Source organism: Talpa europaea (genome assembly GCF_964194135.1).
Source record: "Talpa europaea genome assembly, chromosome: 12".
Taxonomy (NCBI): Eukaryota; Metazoa; Chordata; class Mammalia; order Eulipotyphla; family Talpidae; genus Talpa; species Talpa europaea.
In genome coordinates, this window is record NC_140079.1 from 47,955,089 (window position 1) to 47,979,935 (window position 24,847).

The 24,847-nt window shown below is 50.1% G+C and overlaps 1 protein-coding gene across 1 annotated transcript; it reads right to left on the bottom strand.

Moving 5' to 3' along the window:
* Nucleotides 1–8,548: 8,548 nt before the first annotated feature.
* On the bottom strand, nucleotides 8,549–16,170 carry FKBP8 (FKBP prolyl isomerase 8; the record flags this gene model as incomplete). The annotated part of the gene is made up of 8 exons (XM_084250995.1): nucleotides 8,549–9,076; nucleotides 9,450–9,581; nucleotides 10,018–10,095; nucleotides 12,136–12,308; nucleotides 12,859–13,079; nucleotides 13,388–13,476; nucleotides 13,737–13,906; nucleotides 15,861–16,170. 8 exons carry the CDS (start codon nucleotides 16,168–16,170, stop codon nucleotides 8,990–8,992), a joined length of 1,260 nt encoding a protein of 419 aa, XP_084107121.1. The 3' UTR covers nucleotides 8,549–8,989.
* Nucleotides 16,171–24,847: the final 8,677 nt, after the last annotated feature.

Consider the following 24,847-nt stretch of genomic DNA (forward strand, 5'->3'; position numbering starts at 1 on the left):
GGGCTCCTGTACCAGGAGAGAGGCAAAGAGCAACTCTGCTGCTGAACCCCCTTTATGCTGTTAAGTGCCCAGAGTCACACAATGGATACATGGTTACAAATGCAAGGCCCCTCCCATTGTTTACTAGATGAACTAATGGTGAAAAACAGCATTTCAAGCTATGGGCTCTCTGCTGTGTGGAAGGTGAAAAACAGCCTGATTCATTCATTTTCCTTACAGGATGGAAAGTGACAGTAAAGGACCTTCTAATGTCACTAGTAATCTCCTTACCTTTGTCAACACTCTGCCCAAGATGGCACAACCATCCATTCCCGCTCCCACCCCCCAACCTGACTATTAACTGCTCACCCCAAAGGCAATGCTGGAGTCCTTGCAACATTTTCCTGAACTTAATTATCTCCATTTGCAAATGGGGAAAGAAAGACTGGGAGGGCTGAGGCAGATAACATTCACCCACCAAGAGGGCATGGATCTTTCTGATTCAGACCCTTCCTGATTACCTTCCCCTCTGTCACTGACACCTGGGTCTTTGTCTATATATTTCTTCAACAAGCACCCCCAGTCTAGGGCTTAACATGGAGTAGGTGTTCAGGAAATGTGTGTCAAGTGAACATAGTTCACAATAGTTACCAGCCCATATTGTGGATGAAGTGAATGAGACTCAGAGAGACTGTGAGGTTGTTAGGGGAAAAGGATGTCCTGTGCAAACTCCATACAGGCTTTGTGGATGCCACTGCCACTCCATCAAGACACTGGGAACTACAAATCCCATGATTCCCCAAAGGGAGGTTACGAGGACCTAAGGGTGGAGTTAAGCAGCCATTTTCTCTGTTTGTAAATAAAACCAGCCATGTTAGTGGGGTCTTTCTCTTGGCTCATGCTCTTGGCCAGGAAGGTTTGGTCTCTCTCTTGGCTCATGCTCTTGGCCAGGCAGCTCATTTGGGATTCCAGATTGGTGGAACAGTTAGGATGCATTTAAGAATTTATCTCCCTCATTTCTCCTGAGTTGTTCATTTCCTCATTTCCCCTTCCCTTGTAAATAAACCTTTTGTTAACCTTTTGTGTGTTCCTGCAATTTAAGTCCCCTTTAAGCACATGGTGAGGACCCACAGTCAGGCAACCCGTTTTATATTGGGTTGCTCTGTAACAAGGTGACTGTCTAAATCCAGGGTTGAAATGCCAGGATTATCCACCTCACCTCAATCAATTGATTCTACAGGAAGGTGGCCAGCACTTGCCCAGTGTGCTGACCATCTACCTACCTACTGTCTGTGCCCAGTCATTTATCAGGGAGGCTGGCAAGTATCACAGCAAGCAAGATGTGCTTCTTGGAAGGGTAATGGAAGGGCAGGAATGGGGTCGCTGGGGAGCACAAGAGCTGGAAGAGAGGATGGGGAGGATGGAGAAAGTCAGACAGCCAAATGGAGGACATGGGACAAACTGGCTTTAAGGATTGACCAGCTCCTTCTATTGTTAGGGGGAAAGGATGTCCTGAGCAAACTCCATACAAGCTTTGTGGACTCCAACCCCACTTCATCAAGACACTAGGAACTACAAATCTCATGATCACCAAAGGGAAGGTTGTGAGGACCTGAGGGTAGAGTTAAGCAACTATGGTCTCTGTTTGAGTAATTAACTGGCCATCTGGGGGTTGCTCTCTTGGCCACCCCAGGAGCTTGGTTTTTCCACCTGTGAGCGTTTAGTGTAGATGATTTTCAGGCTTTTCTGCCCTCCTGCCATTAGAATTGCCCTGCCTGATGGGGCACCTGCATTCTGTTACATTGTTATAACTTATATTGTTTACTTCTGTGGGTCATGGCAGCAGTATTGAGAGATTCGCCAACAGAAGCAGAGGCAGAAGAGCCAGGAGAGAGGAGGGAAAAAAGAACACCAGAGAAGCCCAGTGTGAAGACTTGCCAGGGGCTTGGAGGCCTGTGGGCCTCCTGGCCCCTGGCACCCCTGAATGCTGTGTACCTGGTTGCTGTGCTACATGTAAAGCTCAATAAAATCCTGAGAAAGCCACCGAGGGCTCCAGGACTCTACGCCGTCTGCTCGTATCATAGATAACCTGCCCTGTGCCCATCCTGGCATTACAGTGGGTCATTGGTATTCCAGGTCAGCAAAATGGGTAGGATGCATTTATGAACTTATCTCCCTGTGTTATTCACTTCCCCATTTCCCCTTCCCTTGTAAATAAAACCTTTTTTTAAAAGATTTATTTATGCATACAATAACTGGGGTACAGGCCAGAGGTGTGGGGGGTGTGTGTGAGAGGATTCACCAGAGACAGAGTTGGGAGCAGAACAGGCAGATTGACTGAAATACACTGTTGAGGGGAGCAGCAGGCAAGAAAGGAGAGGTCTGCTGTGCCATGTGGGTAGCTCCCTAGCCAGGGATCGAACTCTGTGGCTGCAGATAGCTTCATAGTGCTGAGTCTTAAGCCTTTGCGCCACCAGAGGCCCTGTAAATAAACTTTTTTATCAACCTTTTTTGTGTGTCTGCAGTTTAGCATTAATAAGTCCCCTTTAAGCACGTGGTGAGGGCCCACAGTCAGGCAACCCATTTTATACAGGGATTGCTCTGTAACAGAATGACCATGGGAAAGGCGACTCCTCTCTCTGGACCTCTCTGAGAAATAGACAATAGTCATAAGTCACTTATGTTGAGTGCCTAAAATGCACCAGGCTCTGTGCTCAGTGCCTAGCATACATGACTACCTTTTAGAGTGGATATGGTAGTTTGGATCCATCTGGCAGGTGAATTATCTGAAGCTTGGAGAAGGTAAGAGAATACTGCAACTGTGGTTCATGCTGTTTGACAACAACCATTTCTCCACTTTACACTTGACACCCCAGTGACTTCCAATGGGATTCTGAGTGGAGGGTCCATGAGTCCTCCAAAAGTCTCTAAGGGCCTCCCTGGTGGTGTAGGCGGTTGAGCTCAGTGTTGCAAAGCTGTCCACAGCCTCTGTAACACCAGTTTGATCCCAGCAGGCCAGGGAGATACTCACATGGCACGGCAGACCTCTCCTGTCTTGCTTACTGCTCCCCTCAGCATATGCATACAAGAACTGGGGTGTAGGCCAGAGGTGTGGGGGGTGAGAGGATTCACCAGAGACAGAGTGGGAAGAACAGGCAGATCTACTGAAATACACTGCTGAGGGGAGCAGTGGGAGAGTCACGAGAGGTCTGCTGCACCATGTGGGTCACCTCCTCGGCCAGGGATTGAATTTGTGCTGTAGCAGCTGCAGAGAGCTTCATAGTACTACACCCTAACCCCTTGCACCGCCAAGGAGGCCCCACCTACACTCTTTAAAGATTTATTTATTTATGTGTACAAGAACTGGGTACAGGCCAGAGGTGCAGGGGGATGAGAGGATTCACCAGAGAACGGAGTGGGGAGCAGAACAGGCAGATTTACCAAAACACACTGCTGAGGGGAGCAGTGGGAGAGCCAGGAAAGTTCTGCTGCACCATATGGGTAGCTCCCTGGCTGGCCAGGGATCTAACTCATGCTTCAGTGGCTGCAGATACCTTCATAGTGCTGTTCTTAACACCTAGCGCCACCAGGGAGGCCCTCCTTCACTTTTGAGTTGATTAGAGCATATGGGCCTCAGGGATTTTGAAACACACAATTTTGCAGGAGTATGAAGATCCATGGAAGTACTGTTTGTAGCTGGTCCCTCTGTGTGAAAAGCAGGACACACCTGGGTGATAGTGTAACAGGGTGGTCCCCAGGAAAGGGGGAGGTTCCAGGTTTCCTGCCCCACTCAAAAGGAGGGTGGAGCTGATCAGGGAGAAGAAGCTGCAGAGGAGACTGAGGAAGGAAGGAAGGAAGGAAGGAGAAAGGAGAGCCAGGAGACCTGGAGGAGGCACATGGAGCCGAGAGACACGTGAAGAAACTGCACTTGCCTTTTGGTTGTGGACTGGGTGACACATACATGGGTGAGACTCGTGTGGAGGTGACCATGGCAGTTGTTTTTTTTTTAAAGATTTATTTATTTATTTACACAAGCACTGTGTACAGTCAGAAGTGTGGGAGGGTGAGAGAACCCACCAGAGCCAGAAAGGGGAGCAGAACAGGCAGACTGACGAAGCACACTGCTGAGGGAAGCAGCAGGCGGCAGGAGAGGTCTGTGTGCCATGTGGGACCCTCACCGGTGGCCGGGGATCGAACTGGCGCTGCAGAGGCTGCGAGCAGCTTCACAGCCCAGCGCTCAACTGCTGTGCCACTGGGGAGGCCCTGACAATGGCAGTTTTTGTCTTGATTTTGATTTTGCTCTTTTCTCCCAGGTTTGTCTGGTTGTTTCTGATCCTTTTCTGTAGGTCCCCACTGGAAGATGCTTTAGATTTGTGGCAGGCTTTGGGGCCTTGCTCTGGGTCAATCCTGCTTAGGTGGACTTATACCCACAAGGGTATGGGTAACTTTGGGTGCTTGATTTAGAAACTGTATTCTTTGCCTTTCCTGTATTGTTTACTAATTGTATTGAAGTTCCTTTTCATTAAAGTCTCATATGTTTTGTGTTGATGCAGCAGATAGCAGCGCCCATTTAGAGAAGGCAGGTTTGCGGGGTCTGGGGTGCCCCCTCCCTGACCTGTAACAATAGGTCTGTGCCCTGCCCCTACAGCTGGATACCTCAGAGCCAACAAGTCCACCTATGGGACTCAAGCTTCATCTGTTCCATGGGGAGGCTCACAACACTTCTCAGGGTAGGGGGACAGATGTCTGTTGTTAGGGGTCCCCACACCCCTAAGTTTTGACAATTCACTAGAAGGATGCTAGAACTCAGAGAAGTTATTATATTGGTGATTGTAATTGATCACAGAAAAAGGATATGGTCTAAAATCAGCAAAGGAGAGGACTCCCTGGTGGTACAAGGGGCTAAGCACAGCACTGTGAAGCCATTCGGCAGCATCTGCAACATGTGTTCAATTCCCCAGCTGGCCAGTGAGCCCACATGGCACAGCAGACCTCTCCTGTCTCGCCTGCGGCTCCTCTCAGCAGTGTATGTGTATCAGTCAGTCTGCCTGTTCTGCTCCCCGCTCTGGCTCTGGTGAATCCTCTCACCCCCCACATCTCTGGCTTGTACCCCAGCTCTTCTATGCATGCATGCATGCATGCATAAATAAATAAATAAATAAATAAATAAATAAATCTATCTTGAAAAAAAAATAAAGATAGTCCAAGAGCCCAGAGATGATCCCCCAAGAGCCAGTTGAGGGTCAGTCCTTTCCTGGGAATGTGAAGGATTTTGAAAACCCAGCCTGCTATTTCTTTACCATTCTATGTCCAAGTGCCATTTTGCTTCATGAGTCAGCCATATCATCCTTGTATGAGTGATCAAGGGGGTGAAGCCTAGCTTTACTTGAGAAAGGTTTTTATTGATGGTTTTGGAGACCCTTCTTCAAAGATGAAGGTCTCAGAAATTTCTAGAATCAGCTAAAAAACTTCTATGTTCAGTTAACTGTAGATTCCACAGCTGATCCACTTCATGTAATTTATTTCCTTCCTTCTTTCTTCTCTTCCCCATCTCCTGCCTCCCTCCCACCATCCCTCCCTCCTTCCTTTTTTCCCTTCCCCTTCCCTCCTTTCCTTGCACAAGCATTCATGATCACCCCCCTTTTGTCCTCTGCCTGGGAGGACATGAACAGGCCACAGAAAGTAGCTGATGCAACCTGAAACATCCCTTTCCTCCAAACTTCCAAATGTGACAGAAAGCAGCCTGGTTCAAGCAAAAACAATTAGTCTCCAACTAAAGATGATTTAACTTAAGATTTCTTGACAATGATGGTGTGGAAGAGACATGTATTTAGTAGGATCTGTACTTTGAATTTTGATTTTTTTCCCCCAGGTTAATGATGTGCTGCTGTATGATCTTCCTTTGTGATGCGGGGCAACTGTATCAAGCACAGCTCCCCTTCAGCCCCAAGATCACAAGGGGAAAGAACCCACAATCTAGTGTACAGTGTCTCAATTACATGAGATATTCCACAGTTCAGTATAAAATGGGCTTTGCATGAGACGATTTTGCCCAACTGTGCACATTTAAAGTCAGTTAGTACCTCCCCGGTGGCACAGGGGTTAAAGACAGCGCTATAAGCTATCACCAGCCACTGAAGCGCGAGTTTGATCCCTGGCTGGCCCACATGGCACAGCAGACCTCTCCTGCCTTGCCTGCTTCTCCCCTTAGCAGTGTATTTCAGTCAGTCTGCCTGTTCTGCTCCCCGCTCTGGCTCTGGTGAATTCTCTCACTCCCGGCATCTCTGGCTTAAACCCCAGTTCTTGTATGCATAAATAAACATCTTAAAAAAAAAAAAAGGCAGTTAGGTTGAGCTGTCATGTTACATTAGGTGAGGTGTAGTAAATGCATTTCCATTTACACTATCTTCAACCTATCACAAATGATAAACCTATGAATCATCAGGATTGGTACCATATAATTTGAGCAAAAAGACTGAAGAAATGACAGTCTGCAGGTACAGCCAGTTCTAGGAGCTGAATGGGTCACATGACTTAGTCTCTCCCTTTTCAGCTCTGCTCTCTGGGTGGGCTTCATTTTGAGTCAGACTTCTTCACAGAGGCAAAAGTAACTACAGCAGCATCAAGCCTCCATCCACCAGCTCAGCAACTCTTGGGCAAGGGGGAAACCCATTTCCCCAGAGTTCCAGCAGAAGTATCAGGGAAAGCTTTGATTGGCTCATTGTAGGTCATATAACATTCAAGAGTCAATCACTATAGTCAGGGGATTGGAGTGTTCTGATTAGACAGGCCTTGACTACAGATCCAGATGGGAAACCAGTCCCATTTGCACAGGGGAGTGAAGGTGATCTCCACTGGGAGAAATAGGCAGCAGGCACACAGGGACACTGATGGTCCCATCTGAGTGACTGAAACCAGCCTTACCCCCACAAAGCTAGGGTGACACAAGATAGAGGCATGCACAGATCCTATCAAAGTGGTCAAGTACTATGAAAACACACACACACACACACACACACACACACACCCCACAAAGCTAGTTCCACTGTACAATCCTGCTGTGAGGCCTTTCCTCAAAGGAAAGGCCAGGCTGAGTCATAGTCCAAGGCAGGGTACTCAGGAAGCATCAGTGTTTGGATGTGATCCTGTTGTCCTCTGGGCATATCACCCACTGTCCACCAGCACACTTTTGCACATGCCATGCCAGCAGTGGGAGCGTGCCTCACTACCTTCCAAAGGCCTCCTGTGCCTTCAAGATGACTTTGATGCCCCTGGTCCTAGACACCCTGACTCCCCATCCCTCATTACAAAGACTACTAAGGGTGACTAACCAAAACACAGATCAACACACTGAATTTCACATTCCTGGCCCTGGTATTCAAGGTCTGCCTTCTGCTGTCCCCTGGCCATAACAGGGCGGTATAAAATGAAATGGTGAGTATAGCACTGGCCATGCAGACACATGGTAAGCAATGTGACATGTTAAGCACAATGACAGGGTGGTGACAAGCCAGGCCAGGTCTCCATGGCTGACACATTGTCCTGTGGTCACCACTCAGGCCAGCTTCCTAAAAAGCTGGGAATTGTCAGCAAGACTAAGGAAAGGGGGTATCCTGTCTGGGACATAGGCCTACCCCTAGGTTCTCTCAGAAAGCCTCAGTCCAGTGTGAGGGCAAGGTGGAAAGCAAAGGGCCTGAAAGTTGGTGCCAAAGTACAGGTTCAAGTCATCCCTAGATTTGTGCTCTGAGAGTTATCAAGTGACCTGACAGCAGGAAGAGCAAAGATTGGGTTCATAGCCTTACCACCTTCACTGGGTGGCTGTGGTCAGTGGCTGCCCCTCATGGCCTCTAAAGGGTTGGGTATATGCAGGACTCCTATGGGGATCTAACTTTAAAGACTCCATTTCCTGGAGGTAGGATGAAGCATAGGGAGGGCCTAGGCGCCTGGCCTACCAAGGTTCAGCTGTCCGCTCACTGTCCAAGCAGTGATGGTAGGTGTGGCACTTATGGAACACCTACAGTCCTGGGTTGTAAGGAGAACCCAATGAGGTTGGGGGCGGGGCGAGGATAGGGCTCCTGGAATCACCCCGAACCCTCCCTGTGGCCCTGCAGGGGCCAACTGTGCTGCCTACCCACCTGTACCAACCTTGAAAACACCAGGTCCCACCAAACCTTTGCACTGACTGTGCTGCTGTCAACTCATTAACCAACTGGATCCCAGCAGATGCCTAGGCCCCAGTGCTGCCCCTGGTTAGATTCCTCATTTCCATGTTAGGTATCAGAGTTGAGAGAGGTGGAACAATGGGCAGAGGTGGGTTTAAGTTCCCATGAAGAATGGCTGGGCACCCCACCCCTCACCTGACTTTTGCAGGTTTGTGTTCCTCCTCCATAAAGCAGGTTTGTGCTGACCCAAGAGAAGACAGCACAACTCCTCTAGCCCAGCTCGACCCACCGTAGTGCTGTAGAACCCTGGGTGCAGGCCAAGCAATCTGACCCTGCCACACTGGCGGTGGTGGCAGGGGTGGCGGCAGTGACCATGAAAGGAGGCTCTGGAGCCAGCAGAATGCGGGGTGGGAGGCTTTATTTCACTGGGGGGGGAGAGGGAGGGAGGAGTGGAGCCTGGACAGAGGGCATAGGCGGGGGCAGGGAGATTTGGTGTTGGACACAGACTGGGTGGGGGAAGGGCTGCCCCAGGCCTGTTGGGAAGGAAACACTGAGGTGGGCCCCTACTGGGACCTGACCCAGCAAGTGGAGATGGATTGGGAATTGGGTCTGGAGGAATGAGGGCCCCCTCCCTCCCAGCTGGACATGGGGCCCAGGTTCTACTTCACTCTCCCTATAGAGCCTCAGCCCCTCCTGTTCACTGGGCCACACAACCCCCAAACCTTGCTTCCCCTGCCCTAGAGGAGGGGGCTAGGTTCAGAGAGGGCAGTGGACAGGGAGCCTGGGGGCATCGGGGAGCATGGGGTGGGGTCCATGGTACGCAGAGGGGGTTGCGGCCACCTGGGCAGTCAGTTCCTGGCAGCGATGACGACAGAGAGCGCCACGCCCCCCAGGGCAACGGCGGTCGCCCCAAACAGCCACTTCCATGGAATGGACTGTGGATAAAGGGAGGGAAGAGGAGGCTAGAAATTGGTCAAGACTTATGTCCTGGACCTCAGTTACCAATACAAGCAAACCATTGTCTGATCTGCCTTTCCTGCCTGTAGGCAAACTCCTACTCAAGTCAAACTATCCCCATCTGTGGGATATCCTCCCCTGGCAAAGAGCCACCATTCTCCACCCTGAATCCTCCAGCCAAGGTTCTGTTTTCTGCTCTGGCCTCTCTGTGACCCTGTCACAGTTGGCAAAGTCTAGTTGATGAGAACATCAAAGTGTGCAAAATGAAGGAACTCCCTCTGAGTATAATGCCCTGACCATAGTTGCTGCCCCTCCTCTGGGAGCCCCTTGAGCCCTCTGGTCCCAGCTCACCCAGGCACCCTTGCCAGGACACTTGGCAGGCAGTCGACTGGGATTGCCCAGCATTTTCCGATATAGGGCGGTCTCTGTGCTCCGCTGGGCTGCATGCTTCTTCACCAGCTTTGAAAGCTCTGCATGGATCGTCTACAAGAGTCGGCATCAGTCAGATGAGAACACATGGCAGCAACAGTCAACCTGACTCATCATTGGTGCTCTGATTTTCTGAGGGCCTGGGGCCCATCGGGGCTGAAACCCATGGGACACAGGTATTGCCTGCCTTGCTCTGGGCATCAATAAAGTGGGGGTGGGGGGGTCTGCCATGTTCATCCCCCCAGGAATACAGTGACTGGAGCAAAGAAAAGATGGTCAGAAAGGTTCTAGAAAGAAGGCTGAAGATACTGGCATTAGCCTGGCTGCAGGAACCCTTGAATCTGGCTAGTGCCCTTGAATCACCCACTCCTGACATTGCCCAGGTGGGAACACCACAGAGAGAACCACATGAAGGACAAGGAGTAAACTACAAGCGAACTTTCCCAATGGTTTGGCAGGCAAGTCCCCAGGGCACCCCTTTTCTGCTCACCTTGTTGGAAGGTTCCAGCTTTAGGGCTGCCCTCAGGATGGGAATGGCCTCGCTGTACTCGCCTTGCTGGGCCAGCACCTGTGAGGGCAAGTGGGTTGTACTGCACTTGACTTGCACTAGGTTACACTCTCCTTCAAAAGATCCAAAATGGGCCTCCCCTGGTGGTGCATTGGTTGAGCGCTGGTCTGCCTGCAGCCTCTGCAGTGCCGGTTTGATCCCCGGCCACCGGCGAAGGTCCCACATGGCGCACAGACCTCTCCTGCCGTCCGCTGCTCCCCTCAGCAGTGTATTTCGTTCAGTCTGCCTGTACTGATCCCCGCTCTGGCTCTGGTGAATTCTCTCACCCTCCCACACTTCTGACTGTACCCAGTGCTTGTATAAATGAATAAATAAACCTTTAGAAAAACAAAAAACAAAAAAACCAACAACAACAACAACAAAAAAAAAACAAAAGATCCAACACTGCCAGGTTCCTGGCCACCCCGATACATCCCAAATCTACCTCCAACCACCACCCCCAGAGTTTTGTGACCCCAATCCTCTCCCAAGCCCTGATTCCATGAGCAACCTAAAGGGCTCTGTATCACACCCTCCCCCAACCTGCTCCTTCTCCTGCAGGTCTACCTCAGCCTGTGCTGGGGACCCAGGACCTGGCCCCATCTTTTTCTCCCTTACACCACCTTGGTTGGCTTGAGAGACTAGCTAGATACTTCAAAAGCCTTGACCATATTGAAGGATTCAGGGCAAACAAGTGACTCAACCAGCCAGTGAGATCCTGCCTAGCCTCTGCTAGTCCACTGGGTGGCAGGTGCTGAGTAGAAGATAAAGCTTAGAGTTTTCTTTAGGGGACGAGGGGAAGGGGACAGGAGGGAGCACCCTGGTCACCCTGAAAAGAGGAAGCTACCTGAGAGAGAAACCCATAATACAGAAAGGGGATCCTCACAACACTGTGAACACCTAGGTCCAGCAATGCCTAAAGTCAATTGCCTCATATTTGGCAGCTCCGTGAACCATCAATCCTTTTTGTTTAAATCTGGTTGAGTAGGTTTCTACCACCTTCAACCACCTGAACCAAACATGTATAAAACTAGTCCCACTGACCTCAGGAAGATAATGAACCCTTCAAAAACAGGGACATCATCTTCCTTCCCCCATGTTTACATGCAGAATTCTACACAAAACAAGTACTTAAAACATACTGGTGGCCCGGCTCAGACCTCTCACAAATATACTAGGTGACACAGCATTTACTGCTGGAAGGTGCAAAAAGCCCCCAAAGTAAAGCTGAATGGAAATGGGAATCAAGGTCAAGTGTGCACAGACCAAATTCACGTTTATGGTCTACAGCATTTATTGAGGCCCTACTGTGTGCCTGTTTACAAAGCTAGAGATTTATCAGTGAGTCAGACAAAATCTTGCCCTCTAGAAGGTAGATGTGGGTCAAGATGCAATGACATGGGAAATGTAAGAACAGGGCAGGGAAGAGGGTGGAGCGGCAGGAAGGGGTTCCTAAGGTGACATCAGAGCAAAAACCTGAAGATATAGGGGAAGAGTCCCATGGGGGCATGTGTGATCTGAATGTTGCAAGCTAAGGGCAGTCTGTGCAAAGGCCCTGAGGGGGAAGCAGACCTAGCCTGGGCAGCAGTAGTGAGGCAGCTGAGCAGGATGGAGGGAAGCAACAGGTGAGATGCAAAGTGATGGCAAGGGAAAGAAGACCAGAGAGCTCTGAGCCCCAGCGGCTGCAACGGAGACTTGGCTTTTTTACCATGAGGGAGACTAGAGCCATGGAGTTATAAGCAAGAAGCAGTCGCTACTAGGCCAGAGGGCAATGTGTGGGAGTGGAAGAACGTTAAGACCCAAGTTCAAATCTGGTCTCAGTGAATTGCTGTGATTTAAGTTAAACCCCAGCAACAGTTTCATTCCCCACCACTTGCCCCAGAGAGCTCAGTTGGCTGACACCTGTGCCCTCTTCAAATCCAGGACCGGCTTCATTGCTCTGGGCTGTAGGAGCCAGTTTACCGGCCATAGCCTACATTCCGCCTGTGTCCCACCTACCTACGGCTCACCTGCCCCTGGCCTGCCCACCCATGGCCCATTCATCCATGAAGCATGGCCCACCTTGCCCTTGCGGAAGAGCGCCTTAATGTTGTCAGGTTGGTGTTCGAGCACCAGGCTGCAGGAGCGCAGTGCTGCGCGGTAGTGGTCTAGCTTCAGTTGCGAGGCTGCCAGGTTGTTCAGACACTTCACCTTCAGCTGCAGGAGTTGTTCCTCCTCCTCGAACGTCATGTCCACTGTGGGAGGAGAGCACTCAGCCCTGGCAACTGCGACCTGACCACCCACCTCCACCCGTCAGGAAAGCACACACCCCACTGTGTGATCCAAGCCAAGGCCACCCCCTCTGAACCTAGAGGCGAAGGAGACAATGGTAGGGAGCTGTCACTGAGCACTCAATAGTCAAGGGAGGGAGCAGCTCAAACTCTCAGCTACTGCAAGGGGCACCTCAAGCCTTTCTAGTCTGTTTTCCCATTTCTAACATGGGCCAGGATCCCCCATCCTCAGGGCACCCTCAAGGAGTCTAGAGAATAGAGCCTAAGTAAGTGAGCGCTTAAACACGCGGCACAGGGATGGACACCATCTGAAGTCACTCCCATTCCAACATGTCCTGCTGGTGTGGAATAGATCACAAATCTGATATCTGATATGGATCCAAGTCTAAAGGTTAAGAACAGCTGAGCATCTATCCATATTTTGGAACATTCCAGAACATTCTGAGTCTGAGGCTTTCTGTGTCTTGAGCTTTCTGGCACTAATAGATGCCTTTGCAAGGCAGGTGGCTGTCACCTTTGGCGCTGGAAGTGATGGCCTTGATGGCGAGGTCATAAGAGTTGGCAGCCAGCACAAAGTCAGCCCGCTGGTAGTGGGCATTGCCACACTCCCGCTTTCGGTTGGCCAGGGCCACTCTCTCCTGCCCCGTGAGCATCTCCAGGTCAGGCCCATCCACTGCAGTCTTCAGAGTCACCTCCAGGCATAGGGCTGCGTGCGGGGGGATATACGGGCTCCTGCTGGGGAGTGGGGTAAGGGCAGCACTCAGACCTGGCCATCACCCTGACTCTACCTCAGGCACACTGGGGTGACTCAAGCAGGTAGGAAAGAGAATGAGTTCTGGGGCTGGCCCCCTACCATTCACTCCCCAGCACAACCCAAGGGAAGTAACTCCACCCTGTGGGCTCCCTCACTAGGTCAGTGAACTCCCCTCTTTGTGCCTCAGTTTCCCTTTCTATAAAATGGGCAAGCAGATGATGCAGAGGAGAGGGGCATCTGCTTTGCCCACCTCCCCAGCCCTGGGCCCCAAATGGCAGTTAGCACTCACCTGCCCTGGGGGCCGTAACAGTACTTGGAGTCAGCAGTGACCATCGCTGTCTCCCCGACATCCATGAGTGGGACACTGAGATCCAAGGCCTGGGAGTATAGGTACAAAAGTCAGGGGGTGCCCTGGTGCAAAGTGGGGCATCATACCCCCCCAGCCCTGTCACCAGCCCACCTAGCCCCACCCCCATCAGTCCAGTTATGACCCACTTAGGTACCTCCTACCTCCCCATATCACCTCCCATATTTATTCTAGCCCCTGGCCCTCCAAACTCCCCCAACCATCCTGCCCCAACACCCCCAGGGCCCCATCTCACATCGACCCCAGCCTAGCTCCCCATACCCTATCCCACCTGGATGACATCACAGTCCCCCAAGGTGAACACCAGCTCAGGATCCTCCTGCACCCGGGTGCCATTCTCAAGTGATGTCTGCAGCTGCACAGTGACTACCTGGCCCTTGGCTGGGCGGCTAGAGCCAGGTGGGCCTGGGACCAGAGTCTTCTTCCTCAACAGCCCATTGCCTGCCAGGGATGGAGACATGCAGCCCTGTCACCCAAGCGATTTGATAGGGTATCCACCCCCAGCTCCACTAGTCCTGGGGGTGGAAAGCCAGCACAGCTTCTCACTGCTACTCTGCCACTCACTGGGCAGATAAACACTGCCTCTGGGCCTCAGTGACTCTAGCTGAAAACGGCATGAAGGAATGGATTTGGGGGTGACAATGCAGACCCTGAAACTGGCTCAGTGACTGAGCCACACATCCAGGGTAACAAGGACACCCAGAAAACAGACTCTGGTGCCCCCTTCCAATCACAATCTGTGACATTTGGGCCTCGACTGACTCAGTCATGAAATGGGGCAATGATGGTACCCCAACAATGCCCAGGGAGCAAGTGCCTGTGACATCACAAGTGTGTCCCTATGAAAGCCCCATGTCACTGAATTCATAGGTTAAACAGAGTCAAAGAGCCTATAAACAAAAGCAGTTCTCAAAATCCCATAGTTGCCAGGAGACCATGGAGTCTCTCTACACCCCAAGCCTTTGAAGGAATGGCAAAATGGCCACAGCAACCACATAGCACGAGGCCCAGCAGCCTCAGTTATCTGCTCAAAGGACCGCATACCACTGTTACCTGCTGTCACCCACATCCACTGGGGGCCATCAAGAGCTTAGACAGTAGAAACTCAGTTATAACACTCGCCTGCCTTCTGTGATATTCTACTGGTCTGGAATACACTGCAAGTCTAAGTGGCCCCTAATCTAAAGTTAATGACAAGGAGGTATCTATTTATATTCTGGAACATTCTAAAGTGTTCCCAATTTCAGAGTTGCTCCTCCACTTGTCCTTTTACCACATCCAGTCTGCGTCACTGATGTCGCAGATCCCAAGGGATATTGTGTCTTGAGGCTTCTGTGCACTAACGGTAGATTTGTAGATGGGGTACTGCCTCTGAGGGTGGACTCTCTCCTCTCAAGGCCTCAGTTTCCTTGTTCTGGCTGCTTACAAAGCAGTCAGCTTGCATATAAATGGACAAAGCCAGACTCACTCGGAGGGATGTGGGGCAGCTCTTGGTATTAGCAGAGAAGAACTTCCCAAACTCCAACACAGGCAAGGAGGCTGTGTGACCTAATCCAAACTCTTCCACCTCTGAACCTTAGTTTCCCCATCTAAAATGGGAATATGGTAAAAATTACATGATGGGGTTGTTGTGAGGATAAAATAATGAACCAGTGCTTGATCTCACCTGGGCTTAGTTTTACAAGTAGTAACATTTTAACATTTGCTATGTGATTTTAACAGCAACAATTCTGTTTTATTAGTGTATTACCTAACACCTTTGCTTTGGTATCATCAGTACTACCCTTAGCAGTTATGCTGTTTTATTGTTATTGGTGTAGATGCTAGCGTTATTTAATACATTAAGTATTATCACTGGTAGTAGCATATTCCTTAGGCTTCCAGAGTTGCTGCCACAGAGTACATGGGAAGCACATGTGTGGATTCAGTTTCCTTCTTGCAGGACTTCCTGAGTAGTGGACTACACAACATGGGCTATTCCCCAGACCTAAGGACACATTTTACAGGGACTGGGCATTCAGCAGAAAAAAGCTGAAGAACCAGCAGTGAGGGTCAAGAGCTTGCCAGTGCCTAGCATCCTTGCTGTGTGGCCCTAGATAGTTGGCTCAGCCACTCTGAGTTGCTATCAGAAGCTCTGGAAAACAGGGACACAGCACCTCGGGCGTACATGTGCGTGTGTATATGCATCACAATGAATGGGGTCATAAACACCAAGTGTCTCAAACAGTTGCCTATTCAGGCAATCACAGTGGTTACCACACATTTTACTTCCAACCTACTTCACAGCAGAGACCAGAAAATGAGACTCAGGGGAGCAGAGGCCTGGGCCAAGGTCACCCCTGAACCCGATATGTTTGGGCGCTATGGGTCAACCCAAGCCACCCCTGCTCCTTACCCAGGATGTCCAGCCACTCGTCCGGGGCCGGGGCGGGCTCAGGCTCAGGCTCCATGGCAGCCAGGAACTCTCGGGCTAAGGCCCCAGGCTGCTCAGCCTCCTCCAGTGGGGGCTGCCCCACATCCTCAAGTGGTGGCAGCTCGCTCAGATCCTCTTCTTCCTCTTCTTCCTCCTCTTCCTCCTCCTCCTCCTCACCCTCTGCATCTTCTACCCCATCCAGCACCTCGAAGTCCTCAAGCGGTGGGACCCCAGCTGGAGGTGGGGCAGCAGGCTCGGGGCCCATAGCAGAGGGCTCAGCACAGGATGCCATGCTGCTGGGGGGACGGGAATTGGCCCTGGTTGGGGGGGGGTGCAGAATAAATGGGGGTAAGAATCCTATCCAGTCCCTCAAATTCCCAGCCCCATTCTCCCAAGCCCACCACTTGCTGTGAAACTCAAAGGTACCATCCCTTTCCTTGTCTGCACAGTGGGTACAGCAATAACTCTGGCTGGTCCTGGGCTTTCACCATGCAGGCATCCAGCCCTGGCCATCACGTTCAAACAGTATGTTAGCTACTACCAGAGCTAATTATTTGATCTTTACAAATATCCCAAGAAGCAGGGAATGTCCCCCACAGTTTTGCAGAAAAGGAAACTAAGGCACAGAGAAGTCAAGTCATTTGACCAAGGTCAAGGAACAGAGAAAACATTAAGGGCAAAATTTGAATCTGGGGGTTTTATCTGATTAAATGCCCAGAGGGGATACTGGGATTTCTTCAGTGAGACAGTCCCTGAGGTCTTGGGTAGGCTATTTTGGGAACCCAAGAGAAAGGGTACTGAATCCTTACCAGGGATCCCTCCCCACCTCCAGCTGCCCCTCCTCCTAAAGGAAGCCCCTGTTACCTGCTTACCACCCAGAAACCCATACCTCTTTTTTTCATACCTTGAACTTAATACTACCAGTACCACCCCAAATACCAGAGAGGCCCATACCCTTCCTTCAGGACTCCTGACCACCCTCTCAAAGTAGTCTCCTTTCCACGAAAGGGTGGAGACCCCCTCCCAAGGCATCCTACAGACTCTTCTTTCCCAAGCTCAGAGGAGGCTCTCAACCAGCATCCTCTCCCTAACTCTCACCTGCCCTCCCTCCGGGGCTCAGGCCCCATTTTCTGAGACCCTCCCAGCCCTCACCCCCACAATCCCCTGCGCCAGCACAAATCTCCCTCCCTCTCTCCCCCAACCACCGCCCCCCAATCAAGGCCAACTCCCCCCACAGCTGCTCCGTCGCCCCGTAAACACCCGGTGTCCCCAGGCGCCCCCTCCCTAGCCCACAGAACCATGCGCCCTCCAGATTCCCCCTACTCAGGCCTGGCCCTCCGTCGGTCTCCCCCCCAGGTCCCCAACGCCCTAGGCCTGTTTGACGCCACCAGTCTGGGGCCCACGACCCCCGCACCCCTTAGGCGCCCCGACTCTGCACGTCTCTGCTGCCTGTCCCCCCGCCGGCTCCCCTTGGCTCCCACCATGCCCCCCACGTCGCTGCGCACCACCCCCCGGTCGCACACCCTCTGACATCCCGACCCCGGCGTCGTTCCCCCCCTCGCGCTCGCCTCCCCCGCGGCCCTTCGTCCCGCCCATCGGCCGCAGCGCCCGCCGTGCCGGCCCCCGACCCGACCCAGGGCAGGGCAGCGCCCACGGCCGGCTCGACCCCGCCGGCGCCCCGGGACACGTGCCTCCGGCTCCGGGACCCCCACCTGGGGTCCTGCGCCCCCCTCCCCGCCCCCAGCCGCGGCCGCCGCGCCTCGGGAACCAGGCTCAGGCGCCCGGCCCCGCCCCCGCCTCTCCCATTGGCAGCCGCCGCCGCGAAGAAACCGCCCATTGGCCTGACCGCGCGTCCGTCTGAGACGCAGGCCCCACCCCCTTCCTGCTTGTATCCGCGGGGCTTTCTTAAAGGAGCCGCAATCGCCGAGCCACCCCGGCGGGGGCGGGGCTTGAAGCTTAGGGCCAGAGACTATTCGCAGTACAACTCGGTGCAGGCTGGAGCAGTTTATATCTACAGTCTCATCCCTAGCTTAAGTTCAACTAATCTGCGAGATGAGGATGAGCACCCTCATCTGTGCATTCCTACCTTGGGGAGTTTAGTACTAAGTGATATTTATTAAGGGAAACCAGACTGGACGGTCAGCGTATCTTGGACTGCGGGATAACCCCACTAAAACTCTAGTTTCAGGAAAACATCAGGTTCAAGAGCAAAGAGAGTCTCTTCCCCGCGTGGTCTGTCTAATACCCAAAAGGTTGCCAGACGCATACTGGAAGAGCTCAGTAGTGTAGGTGAGTGCCCAGGCTGACAGGGCCTCCTTCTTGCACCTTCTGTTGGAGTGTGATAAGGTGCCCATGGCCCCCCGGAGAGGGTGGCAGCCTCTATTAAAAGGGTTTTTTATGGGTCTTGTTTTGAAAGGAGGACGGTCAGTTACTTCTCCTTGGCTAAACTGTACTTCCTTCCCAGAGATTATCCCCTGGGAGTAACCTAGTGATTACTCCCAGAATGATCTGTTCATTCTTTTGCTTCTGTACCCTTCACCCCCACTTTGTTCCATCCTGTAAAAGAATTTTGCCTGTTCTGTCGCGGTCACACCCTTCAAGGATGCCTAACACCTATGGAAATTCAATAAATGAATTAATAATTGAATGAATGTGTGGGTGGGGCATTGACTTTTGGAGGTAGCTAACACTGGAGGAAGTAACTGGCTTTTGAAGGTAGCTGACTTGTTAGATCCAAATTCCCAGATCACTTCCAATAGGAAGTCCTCTCTGACCTTCCCAAGCCAAGACCAGGTGCCCTGCACTTACACTTCTTAATTCATTTACTTGTATTTGTGCCATTATTTTGTTAGGGGGAAAGTCTGTCCTGAGCAAACTCCATACAGGCTTTGTGGATGCCACCCCCACTCCATCAAGACACTGGGAACTACAAATCCCATGATCCCCAAAGTGAAGTTGCAAGGACCTAAAGGTGGAGTTAAGCAGCCATTTTATCTGTTTGTAAATAAAACCAGCCATGTGGCGGGGGTCCTAGGCACTTGGCTCTTGCTCTTGGTCTGGTAGGGTTGGGCTCCACGGGTCATTTGGGATTCTAGGTCAGTGGAACAGGTAGGATGCATTTAAGAGTTTATCTCCCTCTTTTCTCCCTGAGTTGTACATTTCCTCATTTCCCTTTCCCTTGTAAATAAACCTTTGTTAACTTTTAGTGTGTGCCTGCAGTGTAAGTCCCTGTTAAGCACAAGGGTGAGGACCCAGAGTCAGGCAACCCATTTTAGAGCGGGGATGCCCTGTAACAGCTTGGCGCCCAACGTGGTTTCCAAGTTACACCCATGGTAGAGCAGCCCAAAGTAACTCCTTGCGTTGGTCACCTTAAGCACACTAGGTCTGCAGGACACTGGTAAAAGTCTTTGTCCCAGGTCTTTTTTTTTTTCTCTTTTTTTGTCCCAGGTCTTGAACAGTTTTGTTTTTTTTTTTCTTCTTGTGTATGGCTCTGTCTGGTCTTTCAACCATAAGTTTAAGCAATCTCATCCCTAGCTTAAGTTCTTTTGGTTTTATTCCAGCCTTGACTTTAAGTAGTCTTTTTCTGTTAAATATCACTACTAGCCTTATAAAAATAAATAATTTGGTCAAACTGGGGCTGTGGCAAGTGATTTTGCTTTTATATACTTATGTGGGTGGCTTGCAAGCCATCCCTGCTTTGCAATCTGTGCTTCTGGCTGTTTTTCTGATAGCTTGTATGAGTACCGTTGGCTACATTGTTGCTTCTCTGAGAGCTAGATGCTGCACTCTACCTATTGAGACCATGCAGCAACAAATTCAGGCTCTCAATTTAGCTGTGCAGAGTATGAGGGAGGAAAACCCCGCAGTTCTTAAGCAGGACCAGATACAGGCTGCTCTCCAAAAATTGGATGTGGGGGAGGTGTGGCTAATGACACAGAGAAGGAATAAACCTTCCCCTTCTCATGAGGACTGCAAGAGGGCAGAATTAGAACAGGAGGATTAGTATTTGTTGCATTCTGAGGCTGCACCCCAGCATCCATATACATGATCTCCATCACCGTGGAAATGGTGGCAAAAAGTGAAAGGGGGCAATTGTTAGGGGGAAAGGATGTCCTGAGCAAACTCCATACAGGCTTTGTGGATGCCACCCCCACTCCATCAAGACACTGGGAACTTCAAATCCCATGATTCCCCAAAGGGAAGTTGCGAGGACCTAAGGCAGAGTTAAGCAGCCATTTTATCTGTTTGTAAATAAAACCAGCCATGTTGGGGGGCGGGTGTCTCTGGCACTTGGCTCATGCTTTGGCCAGGCAGGTTTGGTCTCTGGTGTGTCATTTGGGATTCCAGGTCGGCGGAACAGGTAGGACGCACTAAAGAATTTAACTCCCTTGGGCCTCCCTGGTGGCGCAAGGGGTTAAGCACTGCACTATGAAGCAGTCTGCAGCCTCTGCAGCATGAATTTGATCCCCAACCTGCCAGGGAGCAACCCATATGGCGAAGCAGACCTCTCCTGTCTCGCCCGCTGCTCCCTCATCAGTGTACTTCAGTCAATCCGCCTGTTCTGTTCCCCACTCTGTCTCTGGTGACTCCTCTCACACCCCGCATCTCTGGCCTGTGCCCCAGATCCTGTATGTATAAATAAATAAATCTTTTTTTAATATTTATTTATTTATTTATATAAGCACTGGGCACAGTCAGAAGCATGGGAGGGTGAGAGAATTCACCAGAGCCAGAGCAGGGAGCAGAGCAGGCAGAAGGACCAAAGTACACGGCTGAGGGGAGCAGCGGGCGTGGCAGGAGAGGTCTGCGTGCCTTGTGGGACCCTCCTCCAGTGGCCGGGGAGCAGCCGGGGATCGAACCGGCGCTGCAGAGGCTGCAGGCAGCTTCGCAACCCAGCGCTCAACCGCTGCGCCACCGGGGAGGCCCTAAATAAATAAATCTTAAAAAAAATAATTTATCTCCCTCTTTTCTCCCTGAGTTGTACATTTCCTCATTTCCCTTTCCCTTGTAAATAAACCTTTGTTAACTTTTAGTGTGTGCCTGCAGTTTAAGTCCCCTTTAAGCATGCAGGTGAGGACCCACAGTCAGGCAACCCATTTTAGAGCAGGGGTGCCCTGTAACAATTTGACTTACCTTTCTGCTTTGCCTACTATATTGGGAGACCCTAAAAGTTGAGAAAGGGTCTGTTGTTTATCATTGTTTGCCCAGGGATCTGGACAGTGCCTGGCACAAAAGGAAGCGGACTCCAGGAAACTACTGTGGAAGGCAGGCAGGCAGGCAGGCTAACTAACCAGAATAGATGATAGGGCAGCAGGAGAATGGAAAAAAATGCCTGGAAAAGGACACCAAATAAACCCTCAGCCAGTCAGGCTTCTGACAGAACGGACTATTTACTGCCCATCTCTGAATCCCAGTGGTTTTATCTGTAAGGCAGTAACACTTACCCAACCAGCCCCACCTTGTGATAGGGACCAAGGGATTGTAGTAAACAATATTCTAGTAAAATAAATAAACAACTAAATAAGTACAAATTAATAACAACCATAACAATCATAACAATGACGGACCCTGAGGTATCACAGGTGTGGGCACTTTCCATGTCTTTTATACTCATCTCAGCCTTCTGAGACAAATATTCCGATAATTCAAGGTCACATCATCCTCTACCTGCAGTTACAATTGTCATATTTTCCAGGTGAAATTAACTTTTTTTAAGATTTATTTTTATTTATTTATACATACAAGAACTGGGTCTCAGGCCAGAAGTGGGGGAAGTGGTGAGAGAATTCACCAGAGATAGAATGGGGAGCAGAACAGGCAGATCTACTGAAATACACCACTAAGAGGAACAGCAGGTGAGACAGGCAAGGTCTGCTGTGTCATGTGGGTTATCTCCCTGGCTGGGGATTGAAATCAGGCCATAGTTGCTGGCAATAGCTTGATAGTGATGAGACTTTAACCCCTGCACCACCACAGAGGCCCCTGACATGAACTTTTATTGTCATGACATGCCCCTCTTTATCTCCATGCTTCTTGCCTCAGTCTGGACTTTGATATCAGCATCGCACCACCTTTCCTGTTTGGCTCTTGTTTTAAATATTCCATCCTTTTCCACCTTTTTTTTTTTAAAGCTTTATTTATTTATACATACAAGAACTGGGGCATAGGCCAGAGGTGCAGGCCAGAAGTGCAGGGAATGAGAGGATTCACCAGACACAGAGTTGGGAACAGAACAGGTGGATTGACTGAAATACATTGCTGAGGGGAGCAGCTGGTGAAAAAGGAGAGGTCTGCTGCACTATGTGGGTAGCTTCCTGTCTGGGGATCGAATTCATGCTTCAGTGGCTGCAGATAACTTCATAGTGCTTCAGCCAGAGCAATTTTTAAATTGCTTAACCCCTTGCACCACCAGGGAGGCCCCCTTTTTCACCCTTTTATCTTTTTATATCCTCATGTCATACCTGCTGGTCTTGTGAGCATAGAATTGGCTTTTGCTTTTTGATCCAGACTGCCCATCTTTTTCTTTTAACTGGGAAATTTGGTCTTTTTACATTTAATATAATTATAAACCTATTTGGATTTATATCTGACTTCTCAAGTGTTTTTCTTTGCCCCACTAACTCTAGGTTCCTTTTCTCCCTTTTTTCTTACCTCCTTTGGAATTGGATACATGTGTTTTGGTAAGATTCTTAGAATCTTCACCTTATAGATGATAGGAAACTGAGAAAGTTTTAAGGGCCAGGTCTCTTCCAATTGAGGTTTTCTTCCAGACAGGAGCCAATATTGCACAACAGTGATGCACATAAGTTTCTAATTGTAGCTGTGATGAGTGCTACATGAAAACAAAACTGAAAAAAATGGGAGAGAAAGGATTTCGGTCCTGAGACTCCCTCTCCCCCCAAGTTTCCCATCACAGAGCATTCCCATCAATTCCCACCCTGTCTCTGAAACATAGAAAGGAGGGAAATATTTTATTATCTCCTCTCGCTACTGTACACAAAATATCTGGGGCTGGCAGATTCCTTTTGGCCTCAATATGCATTCCCCCATCCCTTCCAGGATCCTTGTGTTTCCTGGCCGATGCAGAGCCCTTGGTTTCTCCAGCCTGGGACCCTCCTGCTACAGTTTGTAGATAACCATGGTCCCACTTTTCCCAGAAGCCCCCACCCCAGCTCCTCCCTGGAGGCTGTCTGGTTCACTGAGCTCTCCAATACTTACAAAGATCATATCCACCCTCTTGTGCTTGTCTACCATCCTGTCCTGCCCCTGAGACTCCCTCACCTCAGAATGATTTTCAGCACCTAGAAGACTCTTAATCCAACCTTAAAACTCTATCTAGATGAAGCCACCTCATTGCAATCTTCTTTGCTCCCCAAATGAGTCATCCACTATTCTTCAGTTTCCTCTAACCTTAGTCCCTCCCCACTCTAGCCCTGCATCATTCCCCTTGGCACTGGGAGTATCTGTGTCAGACTTTCTCCCTTCCTCTGCCAAGGCTGAGGACTCTCTAGATCCCCAGAATAATGACCATGCTGGAGGGTTTACTGAGTAATTTTTAAAACTGTTAGTTGAATTAAAAATGTAAAAACCCAGGTTCCCATTAAATTGTCAGTGAATGAAGGCAAAAGTATGGGAGTAGTAATTTTACCTACAGTTTACTGAGGGCTTACAGCATGTCTTTGCTTGTAAGGATTTCACCCGCCTGATAGCATATAGTTAAGTCACTTGCCCAATGCTATCCAGCTAGGATGTGACAGAACTGGAATTAGAACTCAGATATATCCAATTCTAAGGCTCTCAAACAGTCTTTCTTGAGCCAGAGGACATGTGTGTGTTTCCCAAACTCTCGCCAACAGAGTCTGAAGAGGCAGACTCTGTGATACCTGACTCACGGTTATATATAAAATATAGCATGTACACATGTACACATCATGAGATTCCATAACTAATTAAATTTGCTAACATTTATTGAGCAATTCCTATTTTCCCTGTTTAACTTGTGTTATCTCACTTAAAAGTGCATTGTTTAAAAAGATTTATTTTATTTATATAAGAGCTGGGGTACAGCCAGGATACACGGGAGGGTGAGAGGATTCACCAGAGACAGAGTAGGGAAGAGAACAGGCAGACTGACGAAATACACTGTTGAGGGGAGCAGCGGGCGAGACAGGAGAGGTCTGCTTCAACATGTGGGATTCTCGCCAGCCAGCTGGGATTGAACCCACACTGCAGAGGCTGCGGACAGCTTCACAGTGCGGTGCTCAACTGCCACACCACCAGGGAGGCCCTAAATAAATCTTTAAAAAAAAAAAAAGAAACCACAAAGATATGATCACCAAGATATGAATCTCTTAAGGGGGTGGACCCCAAGTTCCCAAGGAACATGTATTTTAACAAGAAACACAAGAAGAAGGACCTGAAGAAGATGCAGGCCAACAATGCTAAGGCCATGAGTGCATGTGTTGAGGACATCAGAAGCCCTTGTAAAGCCCAAGAACACCTAGGCTAACACCCCAAAGGGCAGCAGCTGCAAGTCAATCAACTTGCCTACATCATTCACCTGAAGCTTGGGAAATGTGTACACTGCCAGGGGTCTCAGGCTCTCCTGGCCAAAAATGATGGCTCAAACTCAGGCCAAGGATGTGGCTACAGCACAGGTTTCCAAAGGTGTGCAGGCTGCCAAAGGTACCCAAGTCACCAATGGTGGTCAGGCCTCCACAAAAGCTGTAGAATAGAGAACCCCATGTGCCCACGAGAAGGAAGAAGGACTGGTGTAACCCCTGGTCTGCTGTTTGCAGGGCACTGGTATTTACCTGTGCTTTTGTAGAAATAAACCTGAAGCAGAATCTGTCAAAAAATGCATTATCTTATTAGTATTAACTTATGTTTTTCAGTATATATTAAGGGGACAACTATAGAAGTAAATATAGATGTGCATATATATTTATGGGCTAGTAGATATATATGTA